The following is a 12,151-nucleotide window of genomic DNA, read 5'->3' as shown; positions in this document are numbered from 1 at the left end:
CCAAGCTAGGAAACATTTCTTTTTTTTTTTTGAGACAGGGTTTCTCTGTGTAGCCCTGGCTGTCCTGGAACTCACTCTGTAGACCAGACTGGCCTTGAACTCAGAAATCCGCCTGCCTCTAGGAAACATTTCATAGAAGTGCTGGATGGGAATTTGACCTGGTACGGAGAACAGCTATACCTGTGCATTGGAGATAATCTATTTGGGGGGGTTGGTAGTGTGTGTGGGGGTCGGGGGAGGTACAGGTGTCAAAGACGGTTGTAAAAAGTGATTGAGGAAAAGCATCTTGGGAGAAATCCTGCCTCTCCCATGGGATTGGAAGATGGCCTGACGTCTGTCATAGGCAGGGCCCTGGCTTCCTTCATCTGCTTGGCTGTGATTGCAAGGTAGGGTTTCATGACTGGCTATCAGGCTCTTAGATCATTGGTCAGTACACCTGACAACTCTGCTGACAGTAGCATCTGCTTCCTGTTGTGTGTGAAAGTCTGACACAAGAGGAGGTAGGGCTGTTTTGCCTAGAGACATAAACAGTGAGAGATGGCAGGACAGCTTGTCACACATATTTAGAAGTAGATATGTATGTGGACATGTGTGTCTATGCATACACAGATTATTTTCAGAGACTGTCCTTAAAGAATAAAACTAAAAAAAAAATTAAGTTGAACATAAAAAAATTTCATAATAATGAAGGTAATTAGACTTCAACACAAGTTTCAAAGAAGTTGTCTTCCCTAGAGATCTTTTAAAACAGGGTAGGTCTATCTCACGCCCCCATCCTGCCTAGATGACATGTCTAGCATATTGCTGATGTATTTAATTAGATAAAGTCTTTTTACAAATGTGAAAAACACGTGGGAACATCTTTAAAAATTGCTAGCCTTAAAAAAGAAATTTTTTTTTTTAATGTTCAAGAGGTGCTCTGGCTTTCTAAGTCCAGGGTTTTGATGGTGTTTGAGCAACAACAGCCTTGTCTGTGAGTACTACAACCCTCCTTAGCTCTGGCCATGGGGCCATTCCTTACAGGTAGCTTCAGGCTGTCTGCCAGGTACTCACAGACACTGAGAAATAGAGATGGTAGAGGTACATGCTTGTAATCCCAGTGCTCAGGAGACTGAGGCAGGAGGATTACTGTGAATTAAATACTGAATTGGGCTACATAGTAAGTTCTAGACTAGCCAGGGCCACATAGTGAGGCCCTTCAACAGGAAGTTAGGGAAAGAGGGAGGGAGGAAGGGAGGGAGAGTTTATCTGAGGGAGAACCTAGAAATTGGAGCTGTAGGTCGGGGGGGGGGGTGGATCTTGTTAATGATACTGTTGCTTCATGGTCTTGTAGTTTATAGTTTGGAAGTAGGATTGTCTGGAAGAAGCCTATTCAAGCCTACCTGAGGGCTAGAACGTTTGTCTAAATTGTAGTTGTTGATGCAGTATTTTTTTTTTAAGATGACACTTATAAGTGGCTCCAAGCTGAATGTCCTGAGCAGCAGTGACCTTGTGAGCATGTGTTTATACTGGCTTAGAAACCTTCCATTTCCATGAGTGAATAAGTAAACTTCTGGCCAGATGCTGGAAGATAAACAGGATGACCACGTCTTAATGAGGCTTACATGTGCTTTGGGGGGGAACAAAGCCCTGTAAGTTACAGCAAGGAGCAGCCTGTGCATCTCATAATCCTTAAGAGAGCTTGGTGCTGGCCCCTGCACCTCCACACTACTTCCCTCTGAAAGGCAGCCTTCCTGCTGCCTCAAGTTCTGCTGCAAGAGACAGCAGTTGGGATCGCCTTGGTGCAGAGGGCGGGACTGCCACTCACTGAGCTTCTGCTGATACCAGAGCTGCTTAAACTCCCTCTTCATCCGAGATAATTATAAGCTTTTGGTGCATACATATCAAACATTTACTGATAATAAGTAATAAAGAAATTCATTCTAAAATAATCCTTCAGTGTATATGCACTTTTACCGTTTATTAAAGATTAAAACATTTTTGTGTACAAATGAGAAAGGTGCTTATTTCTATTTTATCTATCTATCTATCTATCTATCTATCTATCTATCTATCTATCTATCTATCTATCTATTGATCGTTCTATCTATCTATCTATCTTATCTATTGATCGTTCTATCTATCTTTCTATCTATTTACTTACTTATTTATTGGCAGAGTCTCATTGTGTAGCCCTGGCTGGTCTAAAACTTGTTATATAGATCAGGTTGTGCCCCAAATTCACAAAGATCTGCCTGTGTCTACCTCTTGAGTGCTGGGATTCAAGGAGTACGCCATCAGCACTCGTTTATTTTGTCATAGAGAGTTAAATCTTAGTGGAATATTTGATACTAAAGAACATAAGCTATCTTCGGTGTTTCTCAGAGTTGATCAGTATTCTGACTTGACTTTATAGTAATCAAGGCAGAGGATGAAACTTCACATAAATAAGTAGTCCAAAACAGCAAAAGTATGTTTGGAAGCATTTCAGAAATTGGAGAATATTCTGTCATGAGCTCAAGCCATTTAACATTTTTTAAAAATGAAACTCAAGACAGGAACTCAATATTCTAACATAATCCAACCCAAAGATGAGCTTGACACTTAGATGCCAAAGAGTCATGATAGGAAAGTATTTAAGGTATGATTAAACCATGTGACCCTATTAAGAACAGAAAACTTTCCCTGTACAGTCAAACACTGCGGTTCGGTCTGAGCTGGGTTGTTTCAGGCAACCTTGGGGTTGGGTGGTATGGTGGCATGCACAGTATACATACATGTTATGTGTTCAGAGCCAGTCTGATGCGTGGTGAGTGCCAGGAAGGGCTTAGATGTGTTACTTCCAATCATCTCATGATTTAAAACTTCATTTCCAAAGTTTTCATAACCCCTTTGCTCAGTTAAGTGGTCCCAAGCCACAGTTTTTAGAAGCTGTTGCTGTACAGTATGAGGCTCTGTGCTGAGCACGTTACCATGGTTTCCCTCATTTTCATCCTTCGAGGCCCTCACCAGAGCAGTCTGAAGAGGCTTGGAGAGGTTAGTGTGTGTGCCCTCGCAGAGTCACAGGGCAAGTGGGGGAGTCAGGATTCAAGCCCGGATCTTCGGGTCACCGAACAGGGGCCTTTGTTCTGCTGATCCTCCTCAGGTTAGACCTTGTGCCTGTGGTTGTCTCCTCCTTGCCAAGAACTCTCTGATAACTCATGGTAGCTTCTCCTCAGTCAGTCCTGTCTTGGGCTGCTGAGCCAGTATGTCTTAGGATCTGTCTGGGAACACGTGGTTAGGAAAAGCTCCCCAAGTGGTGTGACCATGACACTGGAATGGTGAGATACAACCAGGACCAAGGTCCTTGCCAAGATGCAATCTGACCATTTGGATGTAGGGCTAGAAAGGAACGCAGATTCAAAGCTCTGGCCTTGTAAAGACAGCGGACTTGGCATATGTAATATCAAGAAAGCAAGATGCTTTTGCACAATGCCCCAGAATCTACAGCAAAGCCAAGTAGCTGATAGGTTACTTCATGATCCATGGCCTGATTCACACTGGAGTGAAGGGCTCTTGCTGGTTCATGACCTCTGCTAGCACTGTTTCCTCCAAGCTCTGTGGCTGTGACTCATGGTGCCACTTCTAAGCATCTCTGGGTTGTGGTGTCTTGTGTTCTCCTTCCTGCTCCAGCGTGCCCTACGGCAAGGCTTGTCGAAGGCGTGTTTTCTCAGGCACAGATAGAGTTGAGTGAAAATAACTCTCCTAGCAGTGCAGGATTTCTAAGAATAGCCTTATTTTGCTGGAGTTCTAGATGCTTGGCTCCCTTGTGCCTCCTGCCCCAAACTTTTGATGGTCCTGCCCAGGGGAGGGGCCGAGCGAGCCGCTTGCAGCAGTCACCTTTGCTCTCCTTAAGTGAGCTGCCCAGAAGGTCTCTGCCCAGCATGTGCAAAAGTCTTTAGTCTGCAGGATAGCTAAGAACTGAAGTATTGATCGCCTTCCCACTCAGGACTCAGAAGGCTGAATGAAGATGGGATTGGTGAGCCTTCTCTAGCCTGTGGGTCCCTCTAGGTTTCTGGTCCCTCTCCCCTTGGATCCCTATAGACTGTCTCCCTTACTGCCTTTCTCACTTCACCAGTTTTTCTAAGGAGTATGTCTTCTGCAGCCACTCTCCACCCTCCTGTGGCCTCTGTTTTCTGTCCCTTAGGATTCCATAGTCTTTAACCAAAGCATACATAACCTGTTACTCTTCTCCCGCCCCCAGACTTGGCATTCTTGTCCCCCCTTATCCTTCTTTGCTTTTTCTTTGTCACCCCAAACTCTGCCTTTTTGTTTTGGAGCTGGGGGTGAGGGTGGGAGGCATGGGGGGTTGTTTGTGACTCCCATCCTATATCCTTGCTTTTACATGAATAATGCCTAAGAATGAATTGAATAACGGAATAAGATCATGTTTAAGTGAGCCGTCATTATCACAAAAAAAAAAAAATCATTTTGGGTTTTAAGGCCTAAGAAGCACTAACTAGGAATGCCATGGCACACAGTTCGAGGCTCTGTGGACGCTGCTTTGGGCTGAGCCTACCGCTTTGTCAGTTACATAGCATTTTAAACAGCTTTGAGGAGCACTCTCTCAGGCTGACCTTCAGAATTGTGTAAGTTCTAAAGAGTAAGAGCAAAATCAACCCGGAGGAAGTTTTTAGAAATTCATTTAATGTTGTTCTTGTGTTTGAGAAGGCAGGTCATGTAGCTCCTGACAGCCCTGGGGCTGGCTATTCTGCTCCTAAGGCCAGACTGCCAAAGCCTGGGGAGAGCTGTTGGTGTGCCAACACCAGAGCCTGTCGGGGGTCTTCAAGGCACGGAAGTTATGATGTTCACCTTGTGTGTGTGTGCTGCACAATGTCCAGGTTTCCTGGAATGGTTGACCTGGGAAGTTCTGAGTGTTGGTGCCAACATTTGATGTCAGTTGCTTGCTGTTCCAGTGGGCACAGATACCATGTGGTCCCATCACAAGCAGGAATCACAAGACCCCAGCTCAGAGAGTCTTCTGTGGCATTATTGTCAAGAATCCTTGGAGCCATAGGATTTGTGTTGCTTGCTAATAGAAGGTTTGAGAAAGGTTTTGCTTTGTGTATCTTACGGTTAAACAGCATGTGTACACATACTCTGTCTGCGCAGCTCTAGCAGGACTGGTAGAAGGATGGCCTCACACTTGAGTTCCAGTCCGTGGTTATTCTAACTGTATACCCAGTTTTCTCTCTCAGTGTGGACTTGCTTACCAGGGGAAAGTTTCAAACAGCAGGAAGCGCAGGCTGTAGCAGTGTCATCCGTTATCCCTGGAGGCCAATAGGAGGCAGAGTGAGTGTGGTGGAGTTACCCTAAAGGCTTGCCTAAGCATATCCTAGGGCAGAGTGGTGAGAAAGTGGAGGGGGGGGCAGCAAGGTTGGAGATGGCTTGGTCTGAGGTGCCCTGCAGTTTCAGGAACCTTTCTTGGTAGGCTCATTACTTTAAAAACAAAAAACAAAAACACAGACATTTTTAGTTTTCTTGCCCAGAATTGGAGATACAAAGGTGAATCTAGAGAACGTGACAAAGCAGGCACCCCTGTCCCAGGACTGAAGTGACATCAGGACGATCCCAACTCGATTTCTTTTCCCTTCTTTCCTTCTTTCCCCTCCCTCTCTCTTCTCTTCTCTTCTCTTCTCTTCTCTTCTCTTCTCTTCTCTTCTCTTCTCTTCTCTTCTCTTCTCTTCTCTTCTCTTCTCTTCTCCCCCCTCTTGGTTTTTTTCAAGACAGGGCAGTCTCTGTGTAGTTCTGGCAATCCTAGAGCTTACTCTGTAGTTCAGGCTGACCTAAAATTCAGAGATGTACCTGCATCTTTCTCCCAAGTGCAGGGATTAAAGGCATGTGCCACCACTGTCTGACCTATGTAGCTTTTTTATCCACTGTGTCACTGAGGCCATTTTTTCTTAATCACCTCAGGCCCTGGTCTTGTGTTTATCAAATGAGGGGTTTGTGTCCTGTGATGTAACTATTTCTAGCTATTATTAATGGGAGTTTGTATTGTTATTCTCAGTCATAAAACGAGGTAAAATTTTCTTGTATTAGATTCGTAAAAGAGATGTAAAAATTAATTGTGAACCTTGTCATAATTGCTGAAGTTGCTCAGATTAATCCATTTGACATCTGCATGCTTTCATGGCGTCCCTTAAGTCCATGCAAGAGTCCTGAGGACACTGTAAGAAGTGAGAAGCTCGCTCATAGACACCCTGGCCATGTGCAGCTAAGGATGGATGAGACTTCTTTTCCCACCCGTACCCAATAATAGCATAAAGAATATCAATTGTAGTCCGGCTGATGTCGCTCTTTATGTGAATACATTTAAGTACATATTCTAAAATCCCTTTAAAAAATAAATCACTCCAAAAGCAAACAAAAAGCTGGCAACACAAAATTCTTCAGAGCGCTTTTTCCAAAACTATTTTTCTGATTCTATCTCATCTCCCTACTGCCCTATTTTTAGAAACTAACAAATAAACTCAACATACCCAGTTTATAATAGTGAAAGGAGAGTGGATTTTGGTGATGCACGCCTGTAGTCCCAGCACTCAAAAGGCTGAGGCAGGAGAGTTGTAAATTAGAGGCTAGCCTGAGCAACATAGTAAGACCCTCCCCATCCCACACTAAAGAGGAAAGGCTTGGCTGTGTTGGTCCCTGTTGACCCTTGGTGTTGACCAGTTCTTAGGGGAGCAAGGGGAGGTTGGGGGCTGGACAGAGGGCAAGGATCCCAGGCATCCCTGGTGCCTGTCTGTTTTAGCTGAGGGACACCTGGGACAGACAAAAATGGGAAGAGGGGAAGGGACAAAAAGGTAGGAGCTGTCTTTGACTACCACTGTACTCAAAATAATGACAGTTCTAGCTCTGTTTACATTTCATAAAACATTCTGACCTTTTCCACTCTGATACTTAATTTGCCCAGAAACAAGGACTTGATTAATACTATTGTTAACACAGCATATCAAATCCCTTGACTTGTCATCGCTGGCTAGGTCACATGCTTTGCTGAAGGAGTGCTACAGAACTTACAGGATTGATCTGGTCTCCATTCTAGGTGCATGTATCCTAAATCCAGATGAGCAAGATATTAGACTTTTAGGTAGTCTGGGGGAAAAAAATGATTAGGAAGGATTATCAATACCTTGTACTAGGGACAGATCTGTTTTGGAAAACAGTTCCTGTAAATGGACTTGTGATCTGATTTTTGCTTTAAAAAAGCCAGTTCCATGAGGCATTCAGATCTTCTTTTGGTCATCTCAGACCCAGAATTTAGCTTGCCTAGGGGAGCATGCACACTCTCCCGCAGAGTGCATCATACACCAGACATTCATGTGAGCTCGACTTGCTGCAGACTCAGTTTAGATACCCACCCCAAGCGGTGCCCTCACAGAGTAGGCCTTACATCAGCTGTGGCAGTGTTAGGTCCTGAGAAATCTCTGCACGGAGCAAGGCTGACATGTAATGAAAACAGATTATGATGTGGATTTTCTCCAACTCTTGTTAGCTGCACAGTCTCTTTCCTAGTTGTATTGTTGGAAGAACATACAAATCAAAGCTACCATAGGGAGCTAGCAGCCATATCTTTTTGACCTCTTCTTTCTACCCAGTAGCAGCTCTGACTGAGCCTTAGAAAGAGGCCATGACTCTCTTTGAGTAGCTGGATCCATGTCAGCCCCTGCTTCTCAGACGCAGAACTCAGCTCTCCAGATTTGCTGGTGGGCCTTCTCTTTGTGAGGCGTCTTGTCCCTGTATGTTACCTGGTATCTGGAAGCAGTTTCACCAAGCCGTGTTGGATCAGATAGATTCTTGCCAGCCTCACGGCCCTGCAGTGCACTCTGTGTGGTGTTAACCTCCCCCCCCCCCCCACTTAAGTCTTCTCCCTGCTGGGTCCCTGGAGTGGCTGGATGTCATGCAGAGGTGGGGCTTGGTGTGCATCTGGGATCTCTCACGTTAGTCTGTTTCCCTGATTTTTTTTTTCTTTTTTTGTTCACTAGATGAGGATTCTGATGTCCATTCCCCTCGATACTCCTTCTCTGAAGACAGTAAGTGACTGAAGCCCCTGCTTGTCGGTGGGGGGTGTGGGGGGGGGGAGGAAGCTGGGACTAGTGACAGCTTCAGGGTTTAGTTTTCATCTGAGCCTAAAGTATTTTGTGCGTACTTTCTCCAGCAAAGTCTCCCCTTTCTGTGCCTCGCTCAAAAAGTGAGATGAACTACATCGAAGGGGAGAAAGTGGTTAAGAGGTCCGCCACACTCCCCCTCCCAGCCCGCTCCTCCTCACTCAAGTCCAGCCCAGAGAGGTGAGTGATTTCTGAGATGCTTGTCCCCGGTGTCTAAGTCCCAGCAGCCTCCTGTGTTAGGAACAAGAAACTTGAATCCCTGCCCGGTCACCTGATCACCGGTCAGCAGCAACTTAATCTGAGTCTCCATATCCTTACCTGTGAACTGAGGATGAAGACCGTGAATACCACAAGCATAGAAGAAGAGATGGCACTTGACCTTCCTATTCCAGGCCTGGCTCGTAGCATGGGCGTAATTCCTGTCAACGATAATTACTATAACCTTTTCTCTGTTCAAGAGTGTTAGTAATGAACCCAGAGCCTTCCTGAATACCAGGCAGGCGCTCTGTCATGGAGCTCATCTTCGGACCCTCTTCTTTCACTTTTTCTTTTGAGACAGCATCTTGATAAGTTGTCCTGGCTAACCTTGAACTTGCTCTGTATGTAGCCCAAGCAGGGCTTGAACTCTCAGTCCTCCTCCCTCAGTGTCCAAGCAGTTGGGATTACAGGCCTATACCATCAAGCTCCGTTATAAGAAAACTCTTTACTTGGAAGTTCATTTACATATTCACAGCAAAGACTGCAATATTAAAATGCAGCTATATTCTGTAAGTCTCTTTCACTGATACAACGTGTATTGGCATAAATGCCCCATGAAGTAATCGTCTGCTGTCATGTGGACAGGTGTCCCATGTGTTTTCTGGCCCCAGCTTTTACCAGTCTCCACAAACGAAAAGGTCTGCAACAGATGAAACTTACTATTTTTTCTTAAATTCATATCCAGTTTCATACCTCCATATTTCCATGGGCAAGTGAATGGCTGTTTTAAAAGCCCCACATGTGCTTGATACATCTAACTCATGAGTCTGATAATTAATAAAAAGGGGTGATGCATATGCCATGAAATTATAGGTGTATTCAGTAAGCACCTACTGGGCACACTGTATGCAAATGGGACCAGACTTTCCAGAAGAATATACAAATCATTGTCCTGTGTTCCAGACAGTTTCAACCTTTTGTGGAAAAACAATATACACCATAGTGCAAAAGTGCAGCAGTGTTCCTGCATAGAAAGTTTGCAGACAATCTGCAAAGATTCAGGCATCCTTTGAAATCCCATCTCTTGGATGTCAGGCTCAAAATTGAGATCAGGGTTGCCAAGAGGGCTCAGCAGGTGAAGGTGCTTGGCACCAAGCTTGGCCTGAGTTTAATTTCTGTAAACAACATAAAGGTGGAAGGAGGGAGACCTGACTCCATAGAGTTGTCCTTACACACACACACACACACACACACACACACACACACACACACGGTAAGGTAAGCATCTTGGGAAGGGAAGGGTTGATGTCACTCACAGTTCCACAGAACATTCCAAAAGCAGCAAGGGCAGGAACTAAAGCAGGGCAGGATCCTGAAGGCTAGAGCTGAATCAGAGGTCATGGAGGGGTGGCCTGCTTTCTTACAGACTCTTATAGAACCAGGAACTCCCAGCGCAGGGATGGCCCCACCTACAGTGGGCTGGGCCCTCCCTGACATTTATTATGAAAGTGCCATGTACCTGGATCTGATGGAGGCATTTTTTTCAGCTGAGGTTTACGTCAAGTTGACATAAAATGAGCCAGCACACAGACAAATAATAAATTAAAACAAAACAAAACAAAACAAAAAACACCCTTTGACCCAAACTGAGATTACTATGTAGCAGGTTCAGGCACAGAGCAGGAAAGAACACAAGGCACATAGCTGGTTTTTAGTGAGGGCTGCTGTGGCCCTGGCGTGCTGCCACAGAAGTCCCCATCTAACAATGAGACAAGCGAATATTCCAGGAGTTTATACAGTACTGAGATCACCTGGGTGGCCAGGGCTTGAACCACAGCTTGGCAGCTCGAGGACCTGTATTTGTGCTCTGCATAAATTGTGTGGGAGTCCAGGCGTGTTTGGGAAACGTTACAGTCACAAGAGGCAGAGCAAGGTGAAAGCCTTTATCCAGGATGAGCCCTGCCGCTTTCCCCTTCCGTCCTCCCCTCTCTTCCATCTCCAATTCCTCGTGCCAGGTTTTAGGCACAGGGTACCTCATGCCCCATGTGAGCCAAGACGGAGATTTAATTGGGTTGCTCTGAGAAACCTGCTACTACAGCTAAATCTCTGGCCTTGATTCCAGTTTTTGTGCTATGGATTATACAAAGTCCTTGTTCGAGGCGACAGCCAACCAGGTTCGGACCTCGTGGGAAGCTGGTGCTGTTTTTATGAAAATAGGATTTTTCCTTCTACAGAAACGACTGGGAGCCCCCAGATAAGAAAGTGGATACGAGAAAATACCGAGCAGAGCCCAAAAGCATTTACGACTATCAGCCGGGCAAGTCTTCAGTCCTGACCAATGAGAAGATGGTAATGTGCATATGAAAGGTCTTTTGTTTGCTCCTGTGTAGTTGGAGCTTATTCTTTCCCCACTTGAGATAGACTTGCTTTGTTTAGAACAATGAAAAGAGTTGAAGTATTTTCACCCTCTGCATTTCTGCAGGTCTTCATAAATTAGTCCCACGAGTCTGCTTTTTAAAAAAAAAACTGGTTTTTTTTGTGGCTCTGTTGTTCCATTTGTGCGTGGTTTAACTCATTTTAATTTTCTACTAACAGCGGTTGATCTCACTTATTTTATTTTTATTTTAGGAAAAAAGTATATACTACTTTGTCAAAGTTATTGAGTAAAGGTTATTATTTTTTTGTAGGCAATTCTTGTTCGAAATTGATGACTATTACAGAAATGACTAGTCTAGCATTAAAATCATTCAAAGATAACCAATAGAACGTTGTAACTTTTAGTAAAGTCCAGGCTGTTAGAGTTTTATCTTTAGGTCTGCTGTCTTTGATTGACAAAGTATTGAGAATTAACATAAAAATCAGTTTGGCTTATTGTCCCTCACACAGCTCTAGAAAATTAGGTGGGAAAAATGTGTGGAAATTCTAGGGAAAAGCAGTCACTTCTGCGAAACAGGAAGACTTTACAAACTGATGAGTTTTGTATATGCCAATCCTGTTTCCTTCCATTCACCCTTCGCTAGAAAAAGCTGGCTCAAATTTTGGAAAATGATTAGAGATTCTCTAATGCTCCATCAGCGCCACAGCCCTCTGGCTGGAGAGCAGGATGGGAGAAGTCTCCTTAAGAGCTGTGAGCCTGCCGTTCTATGTGTTTTTAGGGGATAATTGATTTGACTTTTACTGAAATGAGATGTGATGTCTTTATAAGTGCTGGAGTAATTTTAATTAGGAAAAGGTCATCGGTTCACAGAAACACTTTTAGAGTTGTCGTTCTTTTGAGTTTGCTGGGCAGACAGCGAAAGGCAAGCTGAATGACTTCCTTCTGTTTCCCTGCCTCAGAGGGAGCTGTCTGCCTACGGGAGGCTTCCCAGGCATAATAAATAAATGCAGCCGCTACCTTCACCCAAGGGTTCCTGGAGAGAAAGCCACCCTCTTTAGTAATAAGCAAGTGATCCCAGGGATTCGGGAGGCCCTTGGGTGCTTTTATCTGGGCGATGGCCGTTCATGGATCCGTCCAGGCCTTTGCTGAAGGCACACCTTTCTTCCTAAGGTTGTCTTTGTTTCCCCTTCCTTCTCTTGGTTTTAGTTGTTTCGCCTCTATACAGAACTAGGAAAGCGACATTATTTTGTTTTCTCCTTTGCTATCAGTTCTTGGGATCACTGGGATTATTTTTTACAAGCATCGGGCAGCGCCCCACAGTGCCCAGTGATGCCCCATCTTTGGAGTGCTGGAGACTGTGTACAAGGACAGCAGAGCACCATCTGGTGTCTCAGTACAGGAGCTCCTCTGTAATGCTGCAGGCCTGAGTCCACCCATAGTGGCATGTGGG

General features: G+C 44.8%; 1 protein-coding gene across 44 annotated transcripts in view; it reads left to right on the top strand.

Annotated features, from left to right (window-relative positions):
* Positions 1-12,151, top strand: part of Sorbs1 (sorbin and SH3 domain containing 1) — a 223,240-nt gene that overhangs the window by 153,753 nt on the left and 57,336 nt on the right. For all 44 annotated transcript variants that reach the window (XM_029532539.1, XM_029532563.1, XM_029532559.1 and 41 more), the window contains 3 exons: positions 8,004-8,051; positions 8,177-8,306; positions 10,559-10,673. In XM_029532539.1, coding sequence (XP_029388399.1) covers positions 8,004-8,051; positions 8,177-8,306; positions 10,559-10,673 — 293 coding nt within the window. The remainder of the gene's footprint in view (positions 1-8,003; positions 8,052-8,176; positions 8,307-10,558; positions 10,674-12,151) is intronic.

This window comes from Mus pahari, chromosome 1 (assembly GCF_900095145.1).
Source record: "Mus pahari chromosome 1, PAHARI_EIJ_v1.1, whole genome shotgun sequence".
NCBI classification, from domain to species: Eukaryota; Metazoa; Chordata; class Mammalia; order Rodentia; family Muridae; genus Mus; species Mus pahari.
The sequence above is the reverse complement of the archived record's forward strand: the minus strand, read 5'-3'. Positions and strand labels throughout refer to the sequence as shown.